This window comes from Oncorhynchus mykiss, chromosome 30 (genome assembly GCF_013265735.2).
Source record: "Oncorhynchus mykiss isolate Arlee chromosome 30, USDA_OmykA_1.1, whole genome shotgun sequence".
Classification (NCBI taxonomy): domain Eukaryota; kingdom Metazoa; phylum Chordata; class Actinopteri; order Salmoniformes; family Salmonidae; genus Oncorhynchus; species Oncorhynchus mykiss.
This window is the reverse complement of record NC_050570.1, coordinates 17,559,522-17,575,148: the sequence shown is the minus strand read 5'-3', so window position 1 is coordinate 17,575,148 and position 15,627 is coordinate 17,559,522. Positions and strand designations below refer to the sequence as shown.

Below are 15,627 nucleotides of genomic sequence, written 5' to 3'. Positions count from 1 at the left end.
TCTGCAGTCCTCATGCCTCCTTGCAGAATGCCTAAGGCACATTCACACAGATGAGCAGGGACTCTGGGCATCTTTTGTTTGGTGTTCTTCAGTGTCAGTAGAAAGGCCTCTTAAGTGTCCTAAGTTTTCATAACTGTGACCTTAATTGCCTACTGTCTGTCTGTAAGCTGTTAGTGTCTTAACGACCGTTCCACAGGTGCATGTTAATTGTTTATGGGTCATTGAATAAGCATGGGAAAAAGGGACGTTTCTGTTTTACTGAATTTTATATGGTTATATGTAAGAACAATGGTGCAACAAATAACATGTTTTCTCCCGCGTTGGATAGCGATTCTGAAACACGTCGGTGCGCTGTTGAATTGGCGCCTTTTCCTAGACCATGTTGCTATGTGCATAATAGCAAAGGTATCCAGCATATTGGTATTGAGAACAATGCACCGGAGGCGGCAGCGGAGTTATTGAGATGAGACAACAGCCCTTGCCTTAATTGTCTAAGAAAAGTGAGGAGAGAGGAAACCCCAACTTAATTAGTTCTTTAATCAATAGCCTAACTGTTAAATGTGCCTGGCTTTATAAATCATCCTTATCTACTAAAATAAGACAGATCCTGCTTCAGTTGCTTGTTTGTGTGTTTAATAGCCTACTGGCTCTGTGAGCACCAAGCCTCAGGCAACCACAAATGAGTCTGTTTTTAATCTTTGCTATGCTGTAATAAAGGCTTCACACTTTTTTTCCGTTAGACCAGCCTCTCTGGTAATATTTATAATTAAATTTGTGTTTACACTGTTCATAATAATTATAACCTTGATCTCCTTATTGTTATTGCTAATGATAATTCATTTCATTATCATTAATAGGCTTAGCATAGCAGCCTTAAATATATATTTTTAAACTAGGCAAGTCGGTTTAGAACAAATTCTTATTTACAATGACTGCCTACCTCAGCCAAACCCGGACGGCGCTTGGCCAATAGTGCGCCACCCTATGGGACTCCCAATCACGGCCGGCTGTGATGCAGCCTGGATTCGAACCAGGTATTGCACTGGGATGCAGTGCCTTAGACCACTGCGCCGCTTGGGAGCACCCATCCTTGTATAACCACCATCAAGCTGTAGGCCTAAGAGCACATCCTGTTAATTCTTAATACCGTAACTTAGTTAGGTCTATATTTCAATACTTTTATAGGCTACTGTATCAATCATTCATTTTTAGTTCGTCATAACACCGCATACAGTCATTCATGATATGAAATGCAATCAAAGCATTTGTTTTTTTTAATTAAAAAAAGCAAAGTGACCATTGAATATTAAATAGGCCTAAACTGTTCCATTTCAGAAATTACATTCACAAATGAATGACTGTTTTTAGTATTTGCTGTAATTAACAGCCTCTCTGGTACGCTTTATTTTTAAAAATGTTTTTTACATTGTTCCAATCGCTCAAAAGTTGTATTGTAATCTAACAGCACCTGTTTGACACACCTAATATGGATGCAGCACTTGCTCCTTTTTCTTGATCAGTATTTTCCACAAGTCAATTGTTTTCCACACATTTGACTTCCCCTTTACCTCCTGAGCAACCAGTAAACATTCCTCCGTTTCAGGTTTATTTGTCAAGTCCTATGCATTAATTTTGCTGTTATGTGTTCAGAGTTTGTTATAATCGATTTATTTATGTGATTATGATATGCTATAGGTCAGGCCCTATTGGTCATCTGCATACATCACGTAAAGAGAGCAAGGGTTGAGGGAATAGGGATTGTTTTTCCTAAACAAATGAGGGATTTCTGTAACAACTTCTCAGTCAGAAATGGCTGTAATTATGATGCAGCTTCAGCAGCACGATACACACTGTTGATGTTCTGTGGTGGTCGCTGCAGCAGGGAAGAGATACAACGGTTGCTCGTCAGTGCGGTCAGACTAAATCTAGTCATTTTTGTGTCTTAATTATTTAATTGAACAGTTCGCTTAAAACATCATACAAGCTCAGTGCATATAGTTAATTTGAATAAAACACATAGGATGTCTATATATGGAAAAATACACGTTTGAACATTTCAACCAATTGATTGGTCGAAAGAACAGACGACTCTTGGTTGACCAAGATTATTTTTAGTTGGGACAACCCTAGTTAGTTTTAATTTAAAGCAGGTACAGCCTCTGTGCTCACAACGAACCCACACTGGAAGTTGCACTGACTTTTCAAAACATCCAAGTTTGTGCTCAGCAGACCTGAAATTTGCTCGGTGCTGGAAATAGAGGGAACATTGGTCCCAAAGCCAGCCCACTAAACTGCCAGAACAAACGCACTGTATTTTCTCTCTAATCTGAGCCAGATTGACAGCGCTCTGGCCACCCTTAGTGCCCCCTCTCCCCAATTCACATGGGGTCAATCATATTTCAGGCCGGTGCCACCCATCTTATAACACCCATGCTCATAAGGTAGAGTGCCTTTCACAACAGGTTGGGTATGCTGGACCTTGGCAAACCGAGGGCCCTTCTGAGCTCTGTCCCACAACTGATCAATTAGTCACAGGACCCAAGCCTTCAAGACACTTCGAGCCAGGGCTTAGCCTGTAGTTACAGGTAAGTCCTAGCTGGCCCTGAAGCCCACTGAAAACAAGTCAGTCACTGCCAGTGGTGCAGGGTATTTAATAATGGTATATTTCTTGAACAGGCTTAGGAAATACATTCTTCCAGAATACTGCATCATGGCATTATTGTAATACACTGATTGCTGTCGCTTGTCTCTAGGTGGCTAACCTAAATGGGAGAGACAACACCTTCACATTGAAGGACTCTTTGTTTAAGGACATTCAGAAGGACTGGCCAGGCTACACTGAGGGAGACCAGCAACTTCTGAAGCGGATCCTTGTTCGGTATGTGCTAGTTGGTGCTATATTACTATACCGCATGCCATATTAAACCAATGCTTTTGTGTGTAGCTCCACATGTCAATAACTGCCAGCAGCATAAACCAGCAATAATGGGATCATCCCCACTTTGGTTTCTGGAGTTTATCACCTCTGCTTTGTGTGTTGGTTTAAACAAACTTCCATAGAATCCCAGGAGCTCCAGGTATGCTCAGGGAATAGTAGATTCTAGTCTGAAACCAGGCACTGCTCTCTCTGTGTGGGTCCCTGCTCTGAGTATTCCCTCTGCCCTGTTTTGTTGACAGAACTAGCTGGCTTTTTTTCTTGGTGGGACCCAGTGGAAAAAGCTGTTTTTTAAGATCTGGGGCAGTAAGGAAATGTACATCCCAGCTAAATTTAGAGCAGGCATTGCAGAGGTCTTAGCTGGGTTTACGGAGTTGACCCAAAGTTTGTTGGACTCAATATAGCAGGGAATATTTCACATACTCAATTATTCAATGTTTCTGTGGAAGTCATCCCAAAGCAATATATTTCAACCATATGTATTTTTGGACTGGACTTTAAGCTTGGCTAGCTTATGAGCTGACCACCCTCCCTCCCCTAAAGTTTGAACACCAGCTGTAGTCACGCAAGAGTAGTGAGCAAAATGATCGGAAGGCCTGTGATGCAACACTGTTCCAGCACATGCTGATCCATGTGTGAGGTGGCACTGGTCCAAGGTCCAGGCCTGGGCTTGCTCGTCTTCAGTTGGGACTTGACCAGAGCACAGCAGCTAGCCTTTCCCCTAGTCTGCTCTCCCCACCCCTCTAGCGCACTCTCGCTTTTTCTCTCCCTCTTTCTCCTCCCTACCACTTGCTCTCTGTCGGGGTGGGGTTTGGAGATTTCCCCAGTGTATCCCACTGCCCCCTACTGTCCACACTACCAACATACACAAATAACCTTCTGTTTATGTACACATTACACACTTTCTATTTTTTTATGCAACTGTAACTTAACATCTCACCCAAGGCTTTGTCAATGATCTGTTCACGATGTCTGACTTGTGTTAAACCAGGTCAGTTTTATTTGTATCTGTCTGAGACTGAATGGCATTGAGTTGAGGAAAATAACAATGTAGAGCAAGGCCACCATAATGCTGTCATGTGCCAATATGTCACAGGTCCATTGGAACAGAGAATAGAGTTAACCTTGGAGTTGGTGCTATGAATTAACACAACCACCTAGTACTAGTTTCATTCCAGACTTGCCAACTCAATGGGGCTCTACTTGTGAACATGTTAGAGGAATTAAATTAATACACTCAGCTCATTTCTAAGGATTTGTAAGAAACTTATTTGCATAAAATGCGTGGAGACCAGTCTCAAAATCAAGCACTAGCGTTTATTCTCGAGAGTACTGAACATGATACAATTTACAACAGGTTATAAACTGAAAATGACTTCATTTAGGTTTCGAACTGTCGCGTCTCTCCTCCACTCCGGTACAATGGCAGTTTAGTTCTCAAGTCTTCCTGCATCGTTCCCTCCAATTTAGATCATTTATGACCGAGCCAAGGTCTTCCTGTGTAGATAAGCATTCTAGCCAGTCTGACGATAAGTTAATTTGTTTCTACCAAGGAACAGACAGTCATTGTTCTAATTCTTGATTATAATTACACACATTATATTCAGTACTAGGATTAAAATAATATTCATACATCTATACAGTAACATAATAGTATTCTGATTAGTTAGTCCTGATTGAAATGTATACATAATTAGTCATTATTGATCAAATAAATCCCTTAACAGAACATTAGAAAAGGTTTGTTTAAACTTTTTTCTCCATCTCAATGCGCATTAGTAATTTAAAACCGTCAAAGTAGTTGCTCGTGAGCACACACTGTTATCTGTTCCCCGCCGATAACCTGGCTGATTTAGCTCTGTGTTAACCTGCACAGCTGGTGGTGATTTTATATATGATTCAAATTCCATATCATCCAATTAAACTCGATCTCATGCTTGACTGACTGGTCAAATAGCTCTATGTAGTGCCTAGCTCTGCGTAATTGTCGCAGATTATGGAAAGGGTTTGAATCTCACATTAATTTTTTTCCCCCTTTTGAAATGTGGAATTACATTTATTGTGTTGCTGTGTTGAGAAGTGGAGCCAAAATCTTGTAAATAACTGTTACAAATACATTTAAATATAATCTTGTTGACACACAGGCTACTGGCACTGCTACCTAAATAATAATTGCTGCTATACTACACTTTACATGTACAATATTTTATATGCCTAATTATAATCACATGAGCTATTTTGAATCGAGGACAGCAGTGAAGTGTTTTCCTTAACAAAAATGTTTGTTGAATGTTATGTTGTTTTTGTGCATCTCTGATCTGTTGATTTACCTGGGTCATTTAATGTTTTCATGTGTATCTGTGAGTTATTGGTATTCAACCAGGTAGAAATCCGTCCGGCATGATGTAGCGCTGTGATGAAGTCTTTCGCTACATTGGAAGTTAATAAGAATACGACTTTAAGATCGCGAAAACGTCTATCATACATGTCAGATTTCAATACTATCTGATGTCACAACTCTCGAATGAGCCATTGATCATATATATATATCTTTTTTTTAAGATATTCTTACCTCAGGAAATGTGTAATTTAACAGAGGGTCTTGCAAATGTTTCCTATTTGTCTGCCCCTTTAGTCCAGGGGGGTGCATCGCATGGTGCCAAATCCTAGAGATATTATAGAAAGGAGATATGGATCCAATGAACGTATAACGCCTCAACCAGCAGATTGTCGACCAATCACGTTCACGTTGTCATTATGGAGACACCTATTTCCAACCTTTCTTCCATAAAACATTAACGCGCTAGAACTGATGCACATCAAGAAATCAGGCAACAAAGCACAGGAAAAACGACTATAGGCGCTCTAGAGCGCATTGGATATATTTGCAAAATTCTGTTGATTCCAATGTCAACTTTTCTCATGGAAAACCATATAAAGCGAAGGGTTTTACACATGCTCAATTCTTTGGTCTCGGGGGCTGGCCAAGAGAGAATTTGAAGTGGAAGTTATGGAACACCCTTGCGTGGTTCTTTTCATTGACAAAAGTCCTCAATGAAACTGACATTAAATGTGGAGAATGATACATTTTCCTCTGGCCATCAAGTAGCCTATTAATTTATATGCCATTGTGAGTAACCATTTGATACAATACATATGTTGAAATGACGATATCACTGAAGTCATTGCAAATCAATTTGTCACTTGTGTAGCCTACCTGTAGCTGGCAAACCAATTTAATAAATAGCCTAACTTCAATGTTATTATGCCATTATTAAGGGACATGTTTAGTTAAATAAATTGGAAGCTATCAAAGCTCTATCGCAATTGCCGATCAGTTGACGGTAACAGCGGTCAGATTAGATTAGGCTACAAGTTAAAAAACAAAACAAAATACTTTTGTTGACAAGCATATTCACTTCATATACATTAATATTTAATTCAGTGATTTAAAGTTATGACCCCATCCTCAGTAGCCTATTCCAGCATGGTTTGGGAAACACAAGCACTTACCTCAAAATCGCCTCGCTATTCATGTTGAATAAATCTTAATTTGAACTAAGCAAGCTGCTAAATCATTGAGTTTACATATTGACTACATATAGTCTACAGTTGCTTAGACAATCTGAAATGAGATGTAGACCTATAGGCTACCTGCCTTTGTCTAAGCAAACAATGGCAAAGTTGAATTGCAATCAGTCTGTAGCCTATGCCTATTGAAATGACAAGTCAATCTCACAAATAGGCTATTTTATAATGGTTTGTAGTCTTAACATCTGGGAAATAACAGCACATTTGCCAGGAAATAGCCTAGCATTAATTTATTATGTTCGTCCAAGTATTTCTTGCTCAGAGATTAAGATCCTCTGTCCAACTTTCATCACTCAAACTCTGCTGTCGGATTTATCTATGGTTATGCATATCCGCAAAGGGGATTTATTTACAGTTATAAACCTGGTTTGAGCCCTGAATGCTGATTGGGCTGAAAGCTGTTCATATATGCATAGTCACTTTAACTATACATTCATGTACATACTACCTCAATTGGGCCGACCAACCAGTGCTCCCGCACATTGGCTAACCGGGCTATCTGCATTGTGTCCCGCCACCCACCACCTGCCAACCCCTCTTTTACACTACTACTACTCTCTGTTCATCATATGTATAATCACTTTAACCATACCTTAATGTACATACTACCTCAATCAGCCTGACTAACCGGTGTCTGTATATAGCCTCGCTACTGTATATAGCCTCGCTACTGTATATAGCCTCGCTACTGTATAGTCTTTTTACTGTTCTATTTCTTTACCTACTTATTGTTCACCTAATACATTTTTTGCACTGTTGGTTAAAGCCTGTAAGTAAGCATTTCACTGTAAGGTCTACACCTGTTGTATTCGGCGGACGTGACAAACTTTGATTTGATATCAGACCATATACCACGGGTATGACAAAAATATACTTTTTACTGTTCCAATTACATTGGCAACCAGTTTATAATAGCAATAAGGCACCTTGGGGATTTGTGGTAGATGGCCAATGTACCACGGATAACAACTGTATCCATGCACTCCGTGATGCGTCATGCTTAACAGCCCATAGCCGTGGTATATTGGCCATATTTTTATTTAACCTTTTATTTAAAACCAGTTGCACTTAGCCATCCCGGATCCGGGATCATGAATACAGACTCAAGCTCATTACCATAACGCAACGTTAACTATTCATGAAAATCGCAAATGAAATAAATATGCTAGCTCTCAAGCTTAGCCTTTTGTTAACAACACTGTCATCTCAGATTTTCTAAATATGCTTCTCAACTATAGGAAAACAATCATTTGTGTAACAGTAGCTAGCTAGCGTAGCATTTAGCGTTAGCATTAGCATTCAGCAGGCAACATTTTCACAAAAACCAGAAAAGCATTCAAATAAAATAATTTACCTTTGAAGAACTTCAGATGTTTTCAATGAGGAGACTCTGTTAGATAGCAAATGTTCAGTTTTTCCTGAAAGATTATTTGGTTAGGAGAAATCGCTCCGTTTGGTGCGTCACGTTTGGCTACCAAAAAAAAAAACGAAAATCCAGTCATCAAAACGCCGAACCTTTTTCCAAATTAACTCCATAATATCGACTGAAACATGGCAAACGTTGTTTAGAACCAATCCTCAAGGTATTTTTCACATATCTCTTCAATGATATATCGTTCGTGGAAGTGTGCTTTCTGTCCTGAATTCCAGGAGAAAATGACCGCAACTGAAGATTACGCACCAATTTAGACACAGGACACCGGGCGGACCCCTGGAAAATGTAGTCTCTTATGGCCAATCTTCCAATGATATGCCTACAAATACGTCACAATGCTGCAGACATCTTGAAGAAACGACAGAAAGCGCAGGCTCGTTCCTGGTGCATTCACAGCCATATAGGAGACATTGGAAAACAGAGCTTCAGAAATTCTGCTCATTTCCTGTTTGAAGTTTCATCTTGGTTTCGCCTGTAGCATGAGTTCTGTGGCACTCACAGATAATATCTTTGCAGTTTTGGAAACGTTAGACTGTTTTCTTTCCAAAGCTGTCAATTATATGCATAGTCGAGCATCTTTTCGTGACAAAATATTGCGCTTAAAACGGGCACGTTTTTTATCCAATAATGAAATAGCGCCCCCATAGACTCAACAGGTTAACTAGGCAAGTCAGTTAAGAACAAATTCTTATTTACAGTGACGGCCTACCGGGGAACAGTGGGTTACCTGCCTTGTTCGGGGGCAGAACGACACATTTTTACTTCGTCAGCTCAGGGATTCGATCCAGCAACCTTTTGGTTACTGGCCCAACACTCTAACCACTTGGCTCCCATACCCACTTGTGTCTTACTGCTTAATCATAGCATTCAATCGAGTTAAATCGACATCCATTGATGGGAAATGATCTGGCGAGTTAAATAAGGGCAAATTATTCTCCTGCAACATATTCAAATTACTTCATGTCATAGCTCACAATGTGTTTTTTTCACAATATAATAATTACTGCATTTCTAACGCCGTTACAAGTTTCTACGATATTCTTAATTGGCTTGATAATGAAAAAGGGTTTATTGTATTAATATGGCAACTCTCTTGCTGTGGGAAAAAAATGGGCTAGACTTCTAAATTGATAGTGCAGTTTGTTTAGGTGATTTTACAGTGAACTAGCTACTTTGCATGCTGATATTGTCTTTGGGATTATTGTGTGTAGCTACATTTGCTGGCTGGCTACCTAGCTAGCCAGTCAGCACAGAGAATTGCATTGTGGATTTTTTTTTGTCGACTTGAGCTGCAACAGGTTTCCACAAAGATTTTCCATGTTGCTACCAACCTTATTATAATGCCAAAATGAAACATTTGTTCACCAAACAGTTTTTTTTTTTTTCCAGTGTTGTCGGATTTTTCCTTTTAATGTACACTGCCATTTTAGAGTCAAACTCTTTGGCAGTGTGTACCACCAGGATGTGATGATGGTACATGACAGCCAATTGAAAAGGCCATGGCTCTTTGACTTTTTTTTTTTTTTTCATGTGCATTAAATGTTGTATAGACCTTGATATTTTTCCCACAGAAGAGTGTGTGTGTGAAACGGATTAGCAAAAATCTAATTTTTGTCATAGGCCTATATGCGAAGACTTGCCTTTTGCATTTTGTCTAACGTTAGTAGCCTAGTCAAGAATGCATCATGCTATATTGGCATTCAACACTTCAATCTGGAGGTTTAAAATATCCTGCTGGTGGCCAATTTGACCTATTTTAAGAAATGCCATTGGTTGGTGGATATACAGTATGTAGTATTTCATCAAGTGCAACTACGCTGATTGATTTTAATTGTCTGATGCGCATTTTGAGACCTGAGAAAGTTTACACTTTTCTAATATTCGCAGATATGGCCCCAATGTGCCTCGACCTACTTCAGTAATAGATTTAACCCGAACTCAAAGTTTTCCCCCAAATAATGAAAGTCAAAATTTTGGCCTCTGCAATGTATTATTTATGTCTCACTGTGTGGTGACTCAGTTTGTGACTTGCTTTGTTTTAGGAAAATGAGTCAGGCCCAAAGTCAGACTCAGAACACGACGACCACCACCACAGTGGCTCCGCCACCTCCAGTTGAGGTCCCACTCCCAGTGAGCCCTCCCAAAGAGCTGTCCAGCAGCTCCCCGTTGCAGGTAAGCCATTTAGCCATTTAGTCATTTAGCAGACGCTCTTATCCAGAGCGACTTACAGTAGTGAGGGGCGTACATTTTCATACTTTTCCCCCCATACTGGTCCCCCGTGGAAATCGAACCCACAACCCTGGCGTTGTGCTCTACCAACTGAGCTACACGCGCCATGCTCCTCCACCCCTTTAATATTTTCCACCTCCTCCCCACCGTCTTCACAGAGCGTCCTCTAAGGAGGAGTTACCAAAGATTTTTATAACTAAACCAAGAGAGACCACAGCTTGTCGTTTCCAATGGGAGCAAATTAGTCATAGTGGGCAGAACAAGCAAGGAGCATTTATACATCCAGGGAAATATGTCTCATTGTTCTCTGTGGAGTTACTATAGATTTTATTATTAGCTCCTTCCCCTCTGGGTTTTCACCTCAGACACCTCATGTCCTTTCCCTTCCGTTCCCTCCCTTACACATTAGCAAATACACACTCCAGTCTCCCCCTCCTTCGTACACACAAACGTGCAATGGTGTTGAAAAGAGGGAGTTTTTGAACACTAGCTGTAAACAGAAACCCACAGCGGAGCAGTTGTCTATGTGGCCAGTTTGGTTTGGTGAGAGACGTTCGAGGAGTTCTGCCAAACTAAACAGGTTAAGGAGCTGTGCCGGTCCACAGGGCTTTAAACTGGGCCTAGTATTATTTCAGAACCAAGGACTTCCTGCTCCACTGTGATTAGGTCAGCCACTTCTGAAGTTGTTAGTGTAGGCCGGTTCAAATGAAGTCTGTTAGTAATACAATACCATGCATTGTGTGGAAAGGGCACGGTTATCACACACTCAGTGTAGCTGAGTTCCCTTTCACTCTGACTACTCTGACCTTCTCCTCTGCTTCTCACCAGCACTTCACATTAACTTAATTTTTGTATATATTCTTTATCTTGATGTGTCATCAATAGAAACTATAGCTCATAGTTTTTCTCAGAATCCTTAGAGGTGAAATGAGTTCACATTCCCAGTTTCATTTTGTGCCTCAAACTCTGTTTCTGCCAGAAACGGCCGGCTGCGGATTTCATCGATCCACTGGCCAACAAAAAGCCCAGGATATCACACCTAGCCAACAAGGCAGCGGGACCAGTAAATGGCAAGCTGAGTTCCTCTAATGGGAAGGAGGTGAGCGGGGCCGTGGTCGCGGCAGTAGGAGACAGTGTGACATCCAGCTCCCAGCTCCCCCTGCTGGACATACCCCGGCCCTTCGACCCACTCTCTGACGTCAGCAACGACTCCAGCCACAATGGCCGGGACTGTGAGAGCCAGGAGGCAGCCATGGCCGAGAGACTGAGCCAGCCACCCGTCTTCTCTGGGCCTGCAGCACTGTCCGTACCAAGCCTGGGCCACTCGTCCCCCAGACACATGGGCCTTGACAGGCCCCGAGGCAAGAGCTCCTCGCCTTCCCTGCACGGCAAGTCCAAGAAGAAGTCCAAAAAACACAAAGACAAGGAAAAGTCCAAGGAGAGAGAGAAAGAGAGGGAGAGGAAGGGAGTGGAGGAGCGTATTCCTGAACCAAGAAAGGCCTGTGACATCACTTCCAGCCCTGACAACCTGAAGAGCAGCAGTATTCCACACAGGAGCGCAGGTGAGTTGTCATAGTATAGAGATCTATAGTCATTGTTTGTAGTAATCACATTGGCACTCAGTTAAATCAGGTGACCAATTGGCAAAATTGGGGACCTCTACTGCTAAGCATGATTCTAGTTAATGAGTTTTAAATCGGGTAATTCATCAGACTTTTTGCACAATGGAAAGACAACACATACTCATCCTTACAGTTCAAATATCTGATTTTGTCCCAATTGACATGAATTGATCAAATGTATATATGAACACTACCTAGATTACTGCAGTCTGCGTTCTTGTGAATGGAAGCTCTGACTGATGTAAGTGATAATAAATAGTGAGTCTTCATGTATCGGCTTCAATGGAGAAGGGTTATCTTACTAAGTCACCTTGTGCTTCCTTTCAGATCTCAATGGAATGTGCAACAACACCAGTGTTCCTTCGTCATCGACTGAGATGGCAGACTATTTATCGTAAGCACTTCCTTCTTCTTACAAAACCACAATACATGTATAATGAAATGACTGTTTCCAGCAACAGATCTTGACGACATGGAAAGTACGCAATTGAAAGGTATTTCATTGAATCACTCCTCTTTCTTAGTTCTGCATTTCCCCCCCCCCCCCCCCCCCCCTCTCTGAACAGGAAGTATACCGTGATTGGCTCTTCCGAGCAGCGTCAGACCTACAAGAATGACTTTAATACTGAGTACAGTGAGTACCGTGGCCTCCACTCTCGGATAGAGGGCATCACTCGGCAGTTCACTGTGCTCGACACTGAGCTCAAGCAGCTCCAACAAGGCACAGACCAGTACAAGGTACACCCCCTGGAGCATTGTGACTACTGTTCTGCCTAAGCACTTCAGCTGCACTATGGTGCCGTCCAGAGTTATTTTTGTTTTCATGTTTGACTTCAGGATTAAAATTTGAATGAAATCACTGATTGATCCATTTTATAAATCGTTTTGTATTTTCTTTTACAGACAATCCACAATCAGATACTCCAAGAGTATCGTAAAATAAAAAAGGTAAGCTTTGCATCTGTGATTTCTTTTTTTTTCCTTTTCGTAAAGCTGCTCAAGGAATTTCTGCGCAAATACTAATTGTTTTTCTATCCCTCACAGACGAATCGAAACTATAGCCAAGAGAAGAATCGCTGTGAATATCTACACAACAAACTGGCACATATAAAGAAACTTATAGCAGAATATGATCATCAGCAACTTCATAACTGGCACTAGTTTGACATTTACTCTTTTCTCTCTGGAAACCAGACAGAGAAAGAAACTGGATTCTGCTTGCTCTAAAAGTACTTATTAAAGATGCCATGAAGGGAGTATTCCCCTCATTGGGGCCAAAAGCACTAGTGAGGACAAAGCAGACCACATTATATTTTCTTTTTTTAAGACTGTGGCATGTTTGGCCAGATCGTTGTGTAGCTACATTGCATCCGGAAAAGCTTTGTGGTGGTGTTTCTCATACTCTCAGCCCACCTTAGTGCACACAGATTTCTCAAAGAGTAGAAATGGAAAATCCACATTCTTTGGACGTCTCCAAACAGCCTTTCCTGGTTTGTAGACTGGGGGGTGATAGTGACACTGAAAGGGAGTCAGCAGATCTTAAGCCAAATGCAAATAGTTTCAGAGAAAAAAAATATGGATTGTGATATCACGTTTTCTGATCAACTATTTTACTATGTTTTCTTTTTTAATTTATTTTTTTCTTTTGGACTTACATAGGGGAAACAAGATCTGTTATAATTTTACACTCCTCAATCAGTACTACAAGGCAGTGTCTTGTTTTTTTCTTCATCTTGAATGTCAGCCAGTATTTTATGCAAAAGCTGCCATCAAATTATCCATCTGTTGCTGTTCATAATTTGTTTCCTTTTAAAGAGATACAACTCCCCATCAATTAATAAAGACAATGCTATAAAAACTCCAGTCAGGCACAGGTGCCTCTGTTTGGCTTTTCTTACTTCTTGTTCATATGTCTTAACCAGAAGGACATCATGGAAGAGCAGCTGCATCCTCGGCTGATAGGAGCTTAATGAATATAAAGGGTTAACACAGGCTGGTCAAGTATTTTTCATAATTGGTCATGGTAAACTGTAATTCTAGTTAGTGATGGTACTTGGCTATGCCGATCTGCTGTGGGGCAAGGTTGTTTTCAGCTTCCCTACGCAATTGTAAAGCCAGTTCACTGTCAGAAATGTGCAAAACCCACTCCTCAGGCAAAATTATCACCTAATGCAAACAGGGAAGATGGAATAATCAGCTTCAACATAATGTTGTCTGTTTTAATCATAAATTGGAAGATAATAGTATACCCCATGCAGCAGCATTTACTATTGTAACTTCTCTGTTCAATGTAGTGGAATATTTTGGTTATAATTTCCCTTTAGTCAATACAAACAATTTGCTCTTAAACAAGTTTTTTTTTTTTCAACCCCGTGTTTGTTCATCAATATGATTGTCAAGGTGACTGTTAACCCAGGACCAGCCTCACATCTTCCAAGTGGAGTGGATGACTCAATTATCCTTCTTGTGTATCTGCCAGGCTACAGTATTACAGCTCTTCAACATGTCCTGAAAGCCCCTGAAATGATCAGAAAAGCTGTAATGTTTTGGAAACTGTTCTTCACTAAGCTCTCAATCCCTTCAGTCAAGTTTGGTCTAGTCAACTAATGCATTTCTGATATTGACATTTTATGTGAATATGAAAAGTCCACTTTTTTTGTTGCAAATATTACTCTTACCTGGGTTTTGTCAAAATGTATATTTTCACTTTGTCCATCAGTGCATGCTTTCCGAATGTCTTAATGCCCCGTATTAGTATCTTTACTTGAAACAGCTTCCCAACGACATGCAAAGCCCTGATTTTAAACCTCAATATGGAAACTATTTGACATTGTTCTGACCATATTCAATACCAAAACAAGATGCTCTCCCAGGAATTGACCAAATGGCATAATAATCCATTTCAGAGTAAATGCTGGTTTATTTTGAACATCCCATTTTTTAACCAGTATTGCCCTATAACATGTCATCAAGCCTTTGGTTAAGATGTGAGTGGGGCTCTTATTCACTTCAAATGGATCTACATGCCTCTGCTTAGATGTTTCCGTGTAAGTTTACTGTTTCATCACACATGAAATCCAAACACTACGCAACATGGCTGATGCTGAAAGATTCATTCGGGGCTGACAGATTGCCTCTGGAAAGAGAACATTGCGGTCTGGTGAATGTTTTGTGACCAGAATCCATTCTTGTCATCACCCAGTAATGATGAGCTCTTTAAATAAGAAGCAACTTTTCGCTGGTCTCATACTCTCATTGAGTTGTTTTATAGAGACATTCTGATATGATTACTGTATACATTTCACTTGCGGTCAATCCATTTGCTTGGATATGGAACTAGTTGTGTTAAGTATTAACTGCCAGAACAGTACACCATGGTATGAATTGGATGTGCCAAGTGACCTGTTGTATAAGTTTTCATATGATTACAAATGCTGCTGTTTTGGCAAAGAGATGGCTTTGGAAAAGAGTCTGGGATGTTGTCGCTTAAACCCAAAGCCTGCTTTTTGAAACCATAAGGGTCTGGGACTGAAATTGATCTTTCAATAAAATTATTTAAAATCTTTATTTGGGGTCATTCTGAGCCAGTTGTTGCATCTTATTGTATGGAATTTCAAACACACAAACCACATTAATTATGCGTAATTGAGATTTGGGGACAATTTGTAAAGAATTACAAATGTCAAGTACAGAGGCCAAACAACATGATTTCACCCCCTTATCAGTCCTGGCCTGATATGTTTTGTGTAATCAGCAAAATATCACTTTCTATTGCTGTTCCCATATAGCTCTAAATTACACCTCATTTCTGGTAC

The 15,627-nt window shown here is 40.5% G+C and overlaps 1 protein-coding gene across 2 annotated transcripts in view; it reads left to right on the top strand.

The window, feature by feature from the left end:
• LOC110521446 (RNA polymerase II elongation factor ELL) overlaps positions 1–15,377 on the top strand; it is a 42,470-nt gene extending 27,093 nt beyond the window's left edge. For both annotated transcript variants that reach the window (XM_021598990.2, XM_036969273.1), the window contains exons 6-12: positions 2,754–2,878; positions 10,004–10,133; positions 11,170–11,752; positions 12,140–12,206; positions 12,379–12,550; positions 12,716–12,760; positions 12,857–15,377. In XM_021598990.2, coding sequence (XP_021454665.1) covers positions 2,754–2,878; positions 10,004–10,133; positions 11,170–11,752; positions 12,140–12,206; positions 12,379–12,550; positions 12,716–12,760; positions 12,857–12,973 — 1,239 coding nt within the window. In that variant the 3' untranslated portion in view covers positions 12,974–15,377. The remainder of the gene's footprint in view (positions 1–2,753; positions 2,879–10,003; positions 10,134–11,169; positions 11,753–12,139; positions 12,207–12,378; positions 12,551–12,715; positions 12,761–12,856) is intronic.
• The last annotated feature ends 250 nt before the right edge of the window (positions 15,378–15,627 follow it).